This window comes from Hemicordylus capensis, chromosome 12 (genome assembly GCF_027244095.1).
Source record: "Hemicordylus capensis ecotype Gifberg chromosome 12, rHemCap1.1.pri, whole genome shotgun sequence".
Lineage (NCBI taxonomy): Eukaryota > Metazoa > Chordata > Lepidosauria > Squamata > Cordylidae > Hemicordylus > Hemicordylus capensis.
Window position 1 is genome coordinate 5808716 of NC_069668.1, and position 16705 is coordinate 5825420.

General features: G+C 45.6%; 1 protein-coding gene across 7 annotated transcripts in view; it reads right to left on the reverse strand.

Annotated features, from left to right (window-relative positions):
• BRIP1 (BRCA1 interacting helicase 1) overlaps positions 1-16705 on the reverse strand; it is a 294634-nt gene that overhangs the window by 243957 nt on the left and 33972 nt on the right. For all 7 annotated transcript variants that reach the window (XM_053274533.1, XM_053274532.1, XM_053274536.1 and 4 more), the window contains exon 7: positions 91-387. In XM_053274533.1, the coding sequence (XP_053130508.1) occupies positions 91-387 (297 nt within the window). The remainder of the gene's footprint in view (positions 1-90; positions 388-16705) is intronic.

A 16705-nucleotide genomic window follows, 5' to 3' on the forward strand; every position in this document is an offset into this window, starting at 1 on the left:
TGCCTTTATTGCTGTTTTTACAGTGTTATGTTTACGTTGTATGACTTTTTAAAGGAACCTCACTGGAATTTGCTTTTTAAAATTACTCACATTTTTTGCTTCCAGCAACTCCACACATTTTTCATTCTTGTTGCTACAACCAGATACCGATGGATGAACACAAGTATGGTCCCTGCTAGAAAGAATTGTCATGCGGACACTGGAATACGCCGTCCTCCGCAACTCTCGAGTGATCTGAGCTATCTGTTTGTGCGTTCGTGTTCCAAAAAATATTTTGGGAATAAATGGTTTTCCTCCATTTTCTTTCTTCTTTGCACTGGCAGCATATTTGACATTCTTCTCAGCAGAAGCACAAGAGCATTGAGTGCAGGGGCTAGAAGGCTGTAACTAAGAGAGAAAGATTTCATTAAGAATGTTATCACTACCAACACATAAATTTCATTCCTTTTACCTTTATACAACATTAAATCTGCTCAAGTGAAAATTAAGAAAGGAACATTGGTCTTACCGTGAAGGTTCTTTTTCCCTGAAGTAGGAGATCCTCAGATAGGATGATGTACTGCGCATGCTTGAGACAGAACTGGAATCATGTGATTTGATTGTAGGTGTGGCTACCTCATAGCCCCTGGTGGCACAGTGGTAAAACTGCCGCCCTGTAACCAGAAGGTTACAAGTTTGATCCTGACCAGGGGCTCAAGGTTGACTCAGCCTTCCATCCTTCCGAAGTCGGTAAAATGAGTACCCAGAATGTTGGGGGCAATATGCTAAATCATTGTAAACCGCTTAGAGAGCTTCGGCTATAGAGCGGTATATAAATGTAAGTGCTATTGCTATTGCTATAGCCCCAGTTCCAGTGATGACGAGTGAGGTATAAAGACACAACGGGAGAGAGCTCAGACCTAAACATGTGTAAAGAACAAACTGACAGGTAGAACATGAAGAAAAAGGCAATGAGTCAGAATAAGCAGAAAGAATCTTAACCCTGAGAACAGTCTCGGAAAAAAACACATTAATTTTTCATCCCAACCTATAACCCCAGACCCAGACAGCACATCCGGGCGGGGCTGAGGATCTCCTACTTCAAGGAAAAAGAACCTTCACGGTAAGACCAATGTTCCTTTTTCCCCTGAGTAGGAGATCCTCAGATAGGGACGTGCCCAAGCAGAGACATTGTGACCTGGGATGGGATAGATGTGCTCAAACCACCTGTTGTAAGATGGTGCGACCAAAGGCCGCTTGATCTTGAGTAAAATCAGGAATTTTATAGTGCTTAATGAAGGGCGTGGTCGATGACCAGGTAGCCGCCCTACATATTTCTGATAAAGGTACGTGTGCCGAGAAAGCCGCTGAGGTAGCAGCACTTCTGGTAGAGTGAGCGGTCAGCCCACCAGGAGGGGGGAGATGAAGCGCCGCATATGCCAAACGAATGCAGGACTTAATCCAATTTGCCAACACGGTCCTTGACACCTTTTTGCCGATGTTATTTGGCCGGAAGGAAACGAAGAGAGCATCTGAACAGCAAATGTCCCTAGTATGTTTAATATAAGTTCTTAACGCTCTTCTAATGTCGAGCTTATGCCACAGTCACTCCTTCGGGTGCACTGGGGCCGGGCAGAAAGAAGGAAGGATGAGAACCTGAGCCCTATAAAATGTGGAGTTAATCTTTGGCAGAAAGGTGGGATCCAATCTAAGGACGACTGAATCAGAGTGGAACGTGCAAAATTCCTTACGCACGGAGAGTGCTGCCAACTCCGAGACCCTGCGGGCTGATGTTATCGCCACTAGGAAAATTACTTTCATCGAAAGATGCTTTAATGGAATAGGTGTGATAGGTTCGAAGGGTTCCTTCGTGAGGGCGTTTAGGACACGATTCAAGTTCCAGGACGGGAAGCAGCTAAGTGGCGGAGGGGCCAGGTTTGTGGCCCCTCGCAGGAATCTGGAGAGGTGCGGGTGGAGATGGACCGATGTTGAGGTAGAGAGCTGCAACCCAGATGCTAATGCTGAGGCCTGACGCTTGAGAGTGCTTGGTCGTAATTTCATGTCCAGGCCGGCCTGAAGAAACTCGAGGACTTCTGGGACTCCTGACTCCAAGGGTTCTTTTCCTCGATCTTTGGCCCATCGCACAAAGGCCGACCAAGTCGCCTGGTACACTCTGACCGTGGAAGGTCGCCGTGCTGCCAGGATAGTGTCCTGTACACTCTTAGGGTAACCCTGAGCTGCTAGCTTCGTGCGTTCAGCCTCCAGGCGGCTAGTTGCAGCCAATGAGGGTCCAGATGTAGTAAAGGGCCTTGATGTAAGAGGTCCGGGCGGTTTGGTAGTCGCCATGGAGGACGGGTCGCTAGGCTGAGTATGTCTGGAAACCACGGGCGACGGGGCCAGAAGGGAGCCACCAATATCAACTCTGCCCCTTCCAGACGAAGCTTCTGAAGGACCTTCATTATTATGGAAATTGGTGGAAAGGCGTACAATAGAACGTCTGGCCACTGAGAGTTTAACGCATCTATTGCCTCTGCCAACGGGGTGTGATACCTCGTGAAGAATCGAGGCAGTTGGTTGTTGCCCGGTGCGGCAAACATATCGATCAGTGGGTTGCCTAGAACCCGAGTCATTTGGTGAAAGACCTCCGGATGCAGGGACCATTCTCCCGGATCCACTGTCTCCCTGCTGAGCCAGTCTGCTAACTCGTTGTTGTCGCCCTTGAGGTGTTCGGTTACCAGCGACCGAAGGTTGCACTCCGCTCATCTGAAGAGCCGATCGGTCTCTCGCATGAGAGCTGTAGACCTCGTCCCCCCTTGATGGCTGATATGGGCCTTGACGGTAATGTTGTCCGTCCGTAGTAGCACGTGCTGGCCCCGAAGGATCCGTTGGAAGTGTACTAGGGCTAGGCGTGCGGCCCGGAGCTCCAGCAGATTTATGGGTAACGATATTTCCTGTGTCAACCAGGTGTCCTGTACAACCTCTCTGTGACAGTGTGTTCCCCAACCAGAGAGGCTGGCGTCTGTTGTAACTATTATCCGCCGGAGTTCCATCAACTGCAGACCGCGGAGAAGGGCAGGAGACAGCCACCAGTGAATGGAGCGCTTGACCTCTTGTGAGATGTTGATGTGTGGATGTTGAGCGGCCATAATCTGATCCTGCCAGGGGAGGAGTAGCCATTGCAGCGGACATGAATGCCATCTGGCCCAAGGAGTGCAATCCAAGCAAGCTACCATGGAGCCCAGGGACTGAGCTAGCTTCATGACGTCCTCCCAAGTTTTGTACAAGAGCAGACGGAGTTGCTTGAGGATGCGTTCCCTGAGCTCTGGAGGCAACGAAATCGTGTCCTGTGCCGTGTTGAATAGGGCCCTTAGGTGGACCAGTTCCTGTGATGGTATCAGGTGGCTTTTTTGCCTGTTGATCACGAATCCATGATCCTTCAGAGCCCGTAGTGTCGTGCGAACGTCCCTGATGGCCTGGTCTCTGGAGGGCGCTCTGATGAGTAAGTCGTCCAGGTACGGGTGGAGCCCCACCCCCTGGAGGCGGAGGAAAGATACTATGGAGACCATTACTTTTGTGAAAACCCTCGGCGCAGAGGCCAGGCCAAAGGGAAGGGCACGGTACTGAAAGTGACCTCCGTCGTAGGCGAAGCGCAGGAATCTCCGATCGGATGGTCTGATCATTACGTGGAGGTAGGCCTCCGAGAGGTCCACCGAGGCCAGAAAGTCTCCTTTCCTCACCGCCTCCTTTATGGTACGTAGAGACTCCATGCGGAACTTCTTCTTTCGTACGAAGTGGTTGAAAGACTTCAGGTCCAGTACCGCCCTCCAGGAGCCACCCTTTTTTGGCACTAGAAAAAGGATGGAGTATACCCCCTGGAACATTTGTGACGAAGGGACATACTCTATTGCCTTGATCTGAAGAAGGTGACGCACCGCTTGTTGCATCAGACGATGTTTTTGTGGCACAGAAGACTTTGGTGTGGGGATGAAACGGGGGGGAGGGGAGGAGGTCAGATCTATGGCATAACCGTTGGAGATCATATCCAGGACCCACTTGTCTGATGCTGTCAACATCCAGGTTAGCACGAAGTGCGACAGCCTCCCGCCTACCGGGGGGGAGTCATTGTTTTCGGTGTCGGTAGTATGGGGAGAATGGCCGGGAAGCTGATCCGTGTCCCTGGCCCCTGTTCCACTGCCTCCACTGTGGTCTGCCGAAGCCCCTGGAGTATTGGGGACGGAAGTCCCTGGACTGAGAGGATTGATTGAGATGGTATGGGTGATAGAAGTGCTGTCTGTAGGGACGAAAAGAACTGTGTCCGCCACGGAAGGAAGTTCTGAAGTCTTTCCTAACGGAGGGCATAACCTTCTTCTTATCTTTTGTGTCAACAAGAATAGGGTCCAGTGCCAAGCCGAAAAGAGAGGATCCAGCGAATGGAGCCGAGGTAAGTGCCAGCTTGGATTTGCGGTCGACATTCCAAGATTTCAGCCACAGAATTCTGCGGACGGCTACACCTGCCACCAATGCCCTCGATGATTGTTGTATGACGTCCAGGCTAGAATCTGCGGTAAGAGCCACGGCCTTGGCCATCTTATTAATTCCTTGTCATAATTTGGGCAACTCCGGCGGGACCATCTGAACCAGCTCTTTTGCCCATAGGACTGCCGCCCGCGCAAAAATAGAATTAGTGGTGGCCATCTTTATCGAGGAAGCTGAAGCCTCACGCGCTTTCTTTAGGAGAACATCACAGCGTCTGTCCTCTTGCGACCTGAGTTGTTCATGATGTTCTGAGTGCACCAATGCTCCTGACACCATTTGGGCCACTGGGGGGTCTACTCTAGGCGTTGCAAGAAGTGCGGAAACCTCTGATGGCAATTGATAATGTTTCCTTGGCAGACTGCCTATTGGCTTAGAGGAGGTGGGCTTTTGCCACTCCGCACACATTACTCTATGAAAGGGGATCACTGGATTAACCGGATCCGTAGGAGGGAAGACCTGCTGGTCCAGGGTAGTAGCGGTGGTTCCAGCTGAAGTCTCCGCTGGGGAGACATCCTTAATGGTACGCTTTGCCTTAGTAAGCAATATCTCGAAATTTGTTGATGAAAATAGCCTTGTGGAATTGGATATGGGGGGAGCAATGTCCTCCTCTGAAAGTTCCCCTTCTTCTTTCTCCGATCCTATGGGCTGCCCGGGAATCAGAGGCTGTGAATCATAGGATTCCTCCCCAGAGGAAGTGGGGGGAACCACTGGTTTCTCAGCTCTGACCAGTGAGCTAGGAGGTACGGTGGTTGGAATTGCGGGGGGAGGGGGGTTGGGAATAGGTGTAATTGCGTGGGGAGGGGGGTTGGGAATAGGTATCAGGGGAGGGTTGGGAACAGGTACGATGGGAGGGACCGGTCAAGTTGGAACCCTTTCCCTGTCAGGAACATCAGATGAAGAGGTTGAACGCTCCCTGCGCCTGTGCTTGGATCTACGTGCAGGGGGTCTAGGTATAAATAGACCGCGCTCCCCGTTTGGGATGGCCCTGCGTCTGGGACTGGAGTCCGGGGATGATGAGGAGAGACGGTCAGTGCCCACTCTCCTAACCCTCTTACGCCCTCTATCCCTCTGAGGAAAGAAGGGACCTCCCTGAGTCATCAGAGACACATAGCTAGGTGCGGGTGGATCAAGGGAAGCCACACCAGGAATCGCCCCCTGAGTAATGCACGGAGCCGCAGGTGGCTCTAAGGTAGACTGCGCCCCCTAAGCAGCACACGGAGCCGCGGAAGACTCTAACTGAAATTCCCTCGCGAAAAAATCCCTAAGCCATTGAGTGGCTTGAGGCGAGAACGAGTCCTTACGGTTTGGGGCGGTTGAGAAGGAGGAGAAGAGGCATGTACGATATTTTGGAGTGAGGGAGGAAAGCGCGGACCAGCTGGTTCCCCCTCTGCCGCTATATTCCCCACGTTAGTAGTAACTGGTGCCAGCAGGTTGCCCACCGGGCTCCAGACACCAGAATCGCCATTTGCTCGCTTGGCGCTCTCTTTCGAAGCCTCCTTCTTTTTGGCACCATTTTTGCCTGTTTTAATCTTAGAGCGGCGGCAAACCGCCTGTATCAGGAGCCGCTCGCTCAAACGCTTCCGACCGTCCGACAAGTGTGCCGACTCCTTGCGCTTTCTCTTCCTTTTAGGGGGAGAGGACTGGTCACTAAGGTGTTTGCTCTTTTTAAAAACTTTGGACGGCCGCTGCCCAGAGGACTTTGAAGTCCGAGGCCGATCGTCTGTGGCGCAAAATGGTGGCGGGGACATTACAGCGGCTGTAGCCGCGAGCGGGGACTGAGCCGGCAGGGCTGTAGAAGGCAAAAAGTCGGCTGCAACTGGCGACAGGGTCGCTAAGCTACCCAGGTGCTGCGGTAGCTGTGAACTCTCCGACAGAGAACCCTGCATGATCTCTGCGGCATGAGCCGCTTCCATAATAAATATCTCTAGCAACGAAATAAACAGAAACGGAATTTGGTTGTCCAATTAGGATTAGAAATCAAGAAAGGAAATGAGGCAATTAAATTTTAAGTACCAATTGAGAACTGCTCCCTTCCCACCCTTGCACAGTAGACAGAGCTAGAGTAAAGGAATAGGAAGGGAAGGCAAGGAATCAGTGCACAAAGGCTAAATCCAAAGACAAAACTGACCAGAGCTCTCTCCAAAGTAGTCCTATCTCGAGCGAGACAGAACTGGAACTGGGGCTATGAGGTAGCCATGCCTACAATCAAATCACGTGATTCCAGTTCTGTCTTGAGCATGCGCAGTACATCACCCTATCTGAGGATCTCCTACTCAGGGGGAAAAAGGGAATTTGAATCTCAGCTAAGCATTCCCTATGAAAGCGGAGTCACTGACAATTGTTCTCATAGTGTCAAACATGACTGTGAACACCTTCCTGTGGTTTTCACTTCAGAACTAGGACTGTGGTTTTCACTTCAGCCTCAGAGACAAACAATGCTAGAAACAGAAAAGCACTCTGAATTAACTAATGCATTTTAAGGACCTTTTGCTGGGTATTGAGAATTAGGCTATACATTTACATCCGCTTTTTAGAATCAAAGGATGTGAATAAATGGAGGACTCAGTAAAAAAGGAGTAAAAGCTACTAAGAAGCGACTAAGCCCCCCACCCCCTCACCAAAAAGTGCATTCTAGTCACAATACAACAAAGGAGTTTCATGCAAGTCCATTAAGTTTAGCATACAACCAAGCCACTTTCTGGAGACTGTCAGAACTATCCACTAATGTAGATATTGGCTTTTCACTGTTCAACTCAAGTGCTAAAGAGAAACCATCTTAAACAGCCACTGCTTTTTACAAATAAAATTAGCCACCAGAGGAGAAGAGTACCAGAATTGAAGAAATCAAGGAAATACAGCTGGGAAGCAGGATATAAATTTGCAAGTAAAGAAAGAAAAATTCAAGATTCTCAATGGAACAATGTTTAAGAGAAAACAACCAAAGTGATAATAAATTGTGGGTTCTCCCCCTCTTTTTGGTACAGGCCTGATCCCACTAAGTGCTCGACAAGTCCAAAGCAGCTGAGCTTGTAAATGACACACTCAGGTGATGCTAACAATACTCTCACCTGCTTATATTTAAGCACCTGCTAAAGTGTTTTCCTGGATTTTGTCCTGAGGGTTCAGTTAATTGTTTTATGTATTATATATAAAAATCAGACTTCGAAAGTCAAGCTTATTAACATTTAAAACCCGGTTTTTCTATAAGTCAAATCTCACCCACCTAGCTTCATAAAGATATATGCCACTAGCAAGCAATACGTGTTTATACCAATGATAGAGGGGTACACCTGTCTTTTCACCCTGTATGCACCAGGCATAGAGAAGGCACTATATAAACAACAGTAAAAACAATACTCTTGCAGCAAAATCGAGTGGCTTCTAGCACCTTAAAGATCAGCAAAATTCTTGATGGGAAATATTCCCCTCCACCCTCATCTGCACCCCCTTCCCCAGGTTTCCTTCTTTGTGTTGAACAACATTTAACTAATGCAAAATGAATCCTGGATAAGTCATCGGGTATACCGGTAACAGGATAACTCCGCTTTCTTTGTTCCACTCTAATTACTTTGTCACTTAGGAACTCTCAACACTTGCACACTGACTTAGAAGGCCATTATAAGATTTTAATAAGAAGGAAAGCAGATCTTTAAAGGGCGATGGGGGATGTGAACGCTGCAGAAATAGCTCCTAATCTGTCCTGAAGGGTGGGGGGTGAACACATAATCTGGTGTAAAAAATGACACTATGGCACAGTATTCTTGTCAACTTCAAGATTTCTTTTTTCGCCTCCCTCTTAATTGTAATCAGTAAGATTATTCTCCATAAGCGAATGCGGAGTCACTGTGCGTGTTATGCCACAATACCAGAGATCAACTGTCTCTTGGCCTCCGCTCGGTAGAAAAGTGGGCTCGAATTACCTTTGGTCCCACTCAACCTTGTCCACCATTAAATATTACAATACATGATAGAATGGAAGTAAATGCAACCCTTCAAGAGCTGTCACTCACTGGGATAAAAGGTTCACTGACGTGCCAAATAAACAGGCCGTCAAAGCAGATAAAGTTACCGGCTGTGCTAGAATTGTTACATTCCTCTCTCAGGTTGCCAGTAACAGCAGATTTCATTACTGTGTGCCGCCACATTAAATAGCCCGTTCCAAATATCCTGCCTCCTATATTGAATAATTACTTATTCACCAAAAGGATAAAAGGAAGAGTTATGAATGGGGGCTCTTGTCAGCGGCCGAGCAGGAAACAGCTGACAGGCGGTGTACGTTACATACGTGGCAATGGTGGCCTCAGTTTATAGTCGCACAGAAAACTGGAATTCAAATTATATTGTGATATATGTCTGTCCCTGCTCTGTCCTGCTCTTAACAAGCCAACGGAAAAAGCCCAAGCAAAACAATTAACATATTAGCCAGGGTGAAGTAGTGAAAGAGTGTTGGTCTTTGACTAGGGAAACCATAGGTACATAAGAACAGCCCTGCTGGATCAGGCCCAAGGAAGCCCATCTAGTCCAGCCTCCTGTTTTGCACAGTGGCCCACCAGATGCCTCTGGGAAGCCCACAGGCAAGAGCGGAGGGCAGGCCCTCTCTCCTCCTGCTGCTCTTCTCATTGAGTCCTGAAGCTCAGCAGGAGATCTTGAGTCAGTACTAGATATTATTTGTTGTATTGGGTTTAATTGCTCGGAGAGTTGCTTTGGGGGGCATTCACTCAAAAGCAGCTTATATTTCTGATACAAATAAATCTCTCACAGCCTAATTTGAAATTTTCTGTTGCCTTTCTTCCAAGGAGGTCATAGCAGCATGCACAGTGTCATCCCACTCGCTCCCCACAGTTTACCTTTGTACCTATGAAGCAGGCAATGATAAAAATGCAGGACCATGTAACACCGCCCACTTTTTCCTTGGAAGAAAAGTGGCATAAAAATTAAGAACTCAGCAGTGATCCTAGCTTACCTTTTGCATGGTTGACCATGCCATTTGAATTCAGCTGTTTTTTCCCTTCTACTGCAAACTATGCAGAACCATTGGAAGGCTTTTATACATGGAAAACAGTCTATAAATATTAAAATAAATAAAGTATGTCAAGAATAGATCTTTTCCCCAAAGCCAGAAACTCACTGCCACGGCCAAACTTCCACCACCCATGTTGCTTCTGTGCCAATTGGGGGGGGGTAGGTTTGACCCCTGAACCCTAAATTCTGATCCCTATACTGAATAACTGAGTTCAGTTTGCAATATCTTGTATCACAGAAATATCTACTATGTTGCTGCAAATCCAAATCAAACGATCAAAAAATTTAATTGGCTTTTTTGGATTTTTAAAAAAAAAATTCCTACTCCAGGTTTGGGAAGGAGGATTAAATATACTTGGTATTCATATTTTTTAAAGATGTAAAATAAAAGGCAGCAAAAACTCTCTTTTTGGAGTATTTTAGGAATACAGTATTTTACAGGTGGCCTTAAAACGTTTTTCTTAAAAGGTTTGAAATTGGCATAATACTGCCTTTAATAAGCACTTCATCCTCAACTGCAGCTTTAAAATGTTACCTTTTACTTAAAAACCAACATCAGGAAAGCAGTAAACTCAGGCTGATTTTATAGTCACCAGTAAAATAGTATAGAACTGCTTTGCAGTAGTCATAACATTTCTGAAAGCCACAGACGCCACCAGCCAAAATAACAAAACAAAAACCAAAACAACCCAACCAAAAGCTTTAAGAAGGTGCCTGCCTAATGAGGAGAAATATAAGTATATATAAGAAAAACAGTTAAAATTATAATTTCAGCAACTGAGGTCTTCTTTTATGTGTGTTATTAAATAGGCATTTTTTGCTTTAAACTTTTTTTTCTTTTCCAAAAATCAATTTTTAAAACAAAGACAAGTATTTGAGGATGAACTTAACTTCTTTTAAAGTATATTAAAATGGAAGTAAATTATATTAAAAAGTCACTGAAGTGAAGGATCACCATCCATAATTTTTATGGACTGTTCATATTTTGTGTCCATAATAAACTCGATTATGGACAGAGTTTAGCCATATTTTCTGGGCAGGCAGAATAATGTGTCTGGATAAATTTCAGTTGCTGGATGTAAACAATATGAGTTGGTGGAGGAAAAGCAAAGAGAGAACAATAGCAAATATACTTTTCTTTAAAAAAGCAAACTAGAAAGGGTGACCTGGTTTGTCAAAATGTACTTCATAGTAGTGTCCTTTTGCTTGTCACTCCCACCCTAAAAACTTAAACTGCAGTGTGTGATAGTGGAAAACTATATCAGAAGGCAGTGCTCTCTGCCATCTGATAGACAAAGTACCCTTTTTTACTCTTAGAGAGTGGAAGATGGCAATGACCAGCCTCCTCGGGGCACGTAATTCTGCTGTATTGTCAGTATAAAAGCTCACCCCATTTATCCAACCTATTTACTGAAATATTTGTATCCCGCCCTTCAAAAACAGTACTGTTCACGACAGCTCACAAAAAGAACCAAACCAATAAGAAAAAATAAATAAATTAAATTAAAAAGACTCAATTAGGGGAGAAATTGTCACCTTTTATTCGGAATTTTATATTACTGGAATTCGATTAATCTGGATGGTGACCAATGTCTTTCCAGTATTACACTGGGCAGCATGCAGATTAAGTTAGTAATGACTAAATACCGCTGAAAATCATGGGACAGACATTATCATGACTAGCATGTCTCATTGCTTTCAGTGACACTTAGTTATGGCTAGCTAGTTTAGATGCTGCCGGTTTACTTTGTTTTCCCCACCCCCTAAAAGAAACCTCAATTTTAATTATATCTTTGGTTTAATTTAAAAAAAAATCTATACACAAAAAATTGAGAATTCAAACAATATACAGTATATCATGTGTCACTTGACCATCCCCAAGATATGACTTGATCTGAAAAACGCCACTTAAAACCAGTATTTCCCAAATATATTCACCAATACATTGTTATGAAGACACCTAAGAAACTCCATGCAGAATGTATTCTACTTTCAGACTAAGCCGTTTAAAAAAGTACTTGGCTTATACATCCACTTTTACTGTTGCAATTAAATAAATATGTTCGTAAAAGTGGCCAGCATTATACGGAGACCAACCAGTGAAGCAGTTTCAGAATTCCCAGCATTCTGTCCTCCATAACGTACTGGGACCGGGTCCCTGACAGCTTCACAGTTATGCAAAGCAGCAAGGAACCAAGGAGTCAGAGAAGCTGAGTCCTGGATGGGCCATATCATGAGGCAGCATACTTTGTATTGCAAATCCTGTAGTTATCATGAAAGCGCTTCCAGTTGTCAATGTTTACGTATAATATTTAACCACAATGGAGTTCATCATTTGGGTTTTCTGCTGCCGGTACCAAACTCTTTAGGGCTGCCTATTTGAGACTTCAGGCTTCATCACATGACCTGCTCTGGCCTATGAGTGTGCAGGAGGCTCCGTCCGGTCTGGCTGGCCATCCAGTGGCTAGAGTTCTCACGAGACTTGCCCCACCTGCCAAGGGTTATATAAACCAGAGCTGGCCAGTGACGAGGGTCCAGTCCAGGAGGAGAGCTGCCAGGAAAAGTGCTCTGCGACTCCCTTGGAGAGCTGGGGGCTGCGGTTCCCTGGGGTAGTCTGTGAAAGCAACAGTTTCCCCAATGGTGGAATAGTGCTCCCTCAGTGGCCATAATTCTGAGGCCGTCTGGAACCCTCAATACAGGAGGAGGTGGAGCTTTACATGGGGCTAGAATTCTCTCTCTCCTCCTACACTAAACTCTGTTTTTGTAGAATAGGATTCTCATGACCAATGCCAGAGGCTGGGGGGGGGTTGGGCAATTACTGGGGCCCACCAACCACACACTGCTCTGTTGGCTCTCTTGTGGTAGAGAATGCGGCCAGGTCAGAGACAGCATGCACTAACCCCAACTCAGTCAGGCCAAGTAAGAAAGCCCAAGAGTTTTCTGGGACAGCACAGGAGACACTGGAGATGCTTTCACTTCACACCCACCACCAGTGTTCCATGTGACAGGGAATCCCTGTTGTTGTTGACTACAATTCCCAGCATCCCCAGCTGCAACAGCCTTTGGCTGGGGATGCTGGGAGCTGTATTCAATGACATCTGGGATTCTCTTTTACAGGGAATACTGCCCCCCCACGTTTCTTGACAGTTATGATGCCAAGTTGTCCAAAGCCCCCTCAAAAGCTGGAAGGCTTTAGTAGGAACACACACACACACACACACACACACACACACAGAAAGGAAGTCAATGCCCTTGGTGAAGGGGGGGAAAATGAAATTATCATATAACAATACGATAAATATTTATATACCGCTTTTCAGTAAAAGTCCCCAAAGCAGTTTACATCGATATAAATAGTAAATATTGTCTCTGAAATTTTTTAAAAAATATTTAAAAGCCCATCTTTTTACTCAGGCTTTTTCAGCTTCTTAATAATGCATAAGTTTTTAATTCTGTGACTGTTTTTAAATTGTTAGTTTTAAATTATTTTTATGTGTTTTTATATGTGTTTTTAACTGTTTTATCATTGTGAGCCACCCCATGGGGCGGTATAAAAGACACCAGCAACAGCCACTGGAGGGATGCTGTTCTGGGGATGGAGAGGGCCAGTTGCTCTCCCCCTGCTCAATAAAGAGACTCGCCACTTTAAAAAGGTGCCTGCCTGCTCTGTTAGCAGGGGACCATTTTATCCCAATCTCTTTCGAGAAACATTCATGCAGCACAGCAGTTACTCCATCACTGCCTTGTGGAGAATTCCCCTGCCACTAGCAACAGCTGACACTAACCACCGCCAGAAGGAAAACATTTGAGTAGATAGATTTCGTGGCCAACCCAGCATTTCAGCTCCTCTGTTCCAAAGGACAGCTCTGCCCTAGATAAGCGAGCTTAGGAGGTCAGTGGTTCTAAGGTGAAGAACTGAAACATCAGAAATGGAAAGCAAAATTGAATGCAAAATAAGGCTAAACAAACAGCAGGGTTGTGCTCCTTGACATCAGAAGCGATAATAGTTTCCTTGATACCCCCATCTACATATCACTGGAAACAAAGCTTCCTTGGTGGTGAATGCCTACTGTGCGAAATCTCACATAAGTACACCCTAAGATAGCTCAAGTGACATTATTAAAACTTTTCAGCTTCTAAAAAAAAAAAAAAAAAGCAACCCTTCTTTTAAAAGGCGTACTCTCCGACTTCTTGATTAAACCACACAAAGCAGCTGTTTATCCACTCACAGTAACCAGCAGGTGAACCCGATTCAATATTTATCACTGGCTTTCACAGATCACCGCTAACCAAGCAAACGTTTTAATTAAGCTGGAGCTTGCTTCAAAGAGCTCATTCAGGACGTCAATCAGCAGGGGTAAGGGATCGGATACAGTGTCGGGTGAGAGTGTGTAATACAAATCCGCAACTTTCCTCATCCCATCGGCGGTAAGCTAGCCTGCTCGAGAGCCCGCACTCTGATTGTAACAGACTGCCAGTCTCCTGGAATGTGTAACTGAAGTCACTCAAGCCCTATTGTGCAGGTTGTAAGCAATATGTTAAACTGCAATGGGCTCGCACATTAAGATAGATCCTTTTCACAGCTGTTTCTTGATACCCCAAGTGTTTGTTACACTACTCTCCATTTACTGTTTACTTTCTTGCCGGGTGTAAGTGGGGATTCCTTAACACAGCTGCCCCACTTTCTTTAAAACAAAACAAAAAAAGAGAGACTCTATACTTCAGAAAAATTGATGCAAGAGAAAAATTGACTATCTCCAGCCTCAGTGGCAAGATGCCTCTCAAAACCAGTTGCAGGGGAGCAGCAGCAGCAGCAGCAAAGACGGCATGCATGCCCCTCTCACCTCTTTCATGTGGGCTTCTCAGGGACATCTGGTGGGCCACTGTGGGAAACAAGATGCTGGACTAGATGGGCCTCCTTGGCCCTGATCCAGCAGGGCTGTTCTTATTACTTTCTACTACTGAGCTATGGATGCTCCTGATGAACAAATGGAGTTGGGCTTTTTATCCCTCTCCCACAACCAGGAATCATCCCATAAAACTGGACTGCCAGAAAATTTAGGACCGACAGAAGGAAGTACTTTTCCAAACAGTACAGAATTAACCTGTGGAATTTTCTGCCATGGGACGTGGTGATGGCCAACAGCTTGGAGAGCATTAAAAGGGGCTTAGACAAATTCATGGAGGAAAATTCTAACGATGGCTACTAGTCTGAGGCCTTTAGGCCACTTCCAGCTTCAGAGGCAAGATGCCTGTGAATACCAGCTGCAAAGGAGCAGCAGCAAGAGAGAGGGCATGCCCCTTTCACCTCTTGCCTGTGGGCTTCTCGGGGGCATTTGGTGGGCCACTGTGTGAAACAGGATGCTCAACTAGATGGGCTGCCTTGGGCCTGATCCAGCAGGGCTGTTCTTATGTTTTTAGTACTTCCGAGGCTGAACACTTTGGATCTTCAGCTGATATCAGGGCTGAAGAGAACTGCTGCTCACCACCACAGCCACCCTGTGAAAAGCTCTCTTCCCTTTTGGGGACTGGGGCTCACTGCAAGAAGGGGCTGTGTTTCCAAGCTGAGGAAGGTGGATGCTGAAAACAACTGACTGTCCCAAGTGTCTGATATCAATAGGCTGCTGCAGCGAACACACTCATTCGTGCACACTTAATTCCGTGCACAGGACTGAAGCAGGCTGCAATCCTATGGAAGGTGAGCACCTGGAGAACACCCAACAAATACTACAGAAGGCGAGGAACTCGGCTGGGAACTCATCTCACTTCACAGCATGCCCCTTGTGAGCCACACCTGAGAGGAAGGGAAGCACTGTCCACATTGGACCCTCCCTAAACCTCCGAAGAGGTCTTTTCAAAGTGACTCCTGGCCCCCATGCCTTAGACCCTTGTGCAAATAGATTAATGAAATTGTTTCTAAGCAAAGACCTCCATCACACTACAACAATGATCTCTAGGGAGAAGGCACAAAACGACTATGGTTACAGACTAGCCACGAGTATATTTATACAGGACATCCAAAAGAGGCTTGTTTATTTAACTTTTCAATGCCACCTTTCCAAAACAGAAACCAGCAAGCAAAACCAAAACATTAAAACAAGTATATACACAATATAAAGGTCAAACAGCAAAAAAATAAATTTCTACCCCCAGCACAGCACCTCCAGTGACTGTTGCTGGTGTCTTGTGTTCCTTTAAGATTGTGAGACCTTTGGGGACAGGGATCCATCTTATTTATTTATTATTCCTCCGTGTAAACTGCCCTGAGCCATTTTTGGAAGGACAGTATAGAAATTGAATTAATATGGAGGAGGAGGAGGAGGAGGAGGAGGAGGAGGAGGAGGAGGAGGAGGAGGAGGAGAAGAAACAACAACAACAACAACAACAGTGGACCACCTAATCAGATGTTGTAAAAAGATCACACAAACTGACTACAAACAAAGGCATGACAAGGTAGCAGAGATGATACACTGGAACATCTGCAAAAAATACAAGCTACCTGTAGCCAAAGATTGGTGGAACCATAAAATTGAAAAAGTTGTAGAAAATGAAGATGTAAAAATATTATGGGACTTCTGACTACAAACAGACAAACATCTGCCACACAATACATCAGATATAACTGTAGTCAAGAAGAAAGAAAAATAAGTAAAAAATAATCGACATAGCAATACCAGGTGATAGCAGAATAGAAGAAAAAGAAATAGAAAAAATAACATAATACAAAGATCTACAAATTGAAAGGCTGTGGCAGAAAAAGACCAAAATAATCCCCGTAGTAATTGGCGCCCTAGGTGCAATTCCAAAAGACCTTGAAGAGCACCTCAACACCATCGGGGCCACAGAAATCATCATCAGCCAATTACAAAAAGCAACTTTACTGGGAACAGCCTATATTCTGTGATGATATCTATAATAATAACAGCAACACTGATAACAAAATTCTGGCATTCCAGGTCCTTGGGAAGGACTTGATGTCTGGATAAAACAAACCAGTCAATAACACCTGTCTGACTGTGTAAACGAGAAATAATAATAATAATAATTATTATTATTATTATTATTATTATTATTATTATTATTATTAATTATTAATATTAGTGCCCCCAGTGAGACACTACCTTGGCGTGGTTGTGGGGCTTGTGTGCTCTGATGAAGGTGAGAGCTA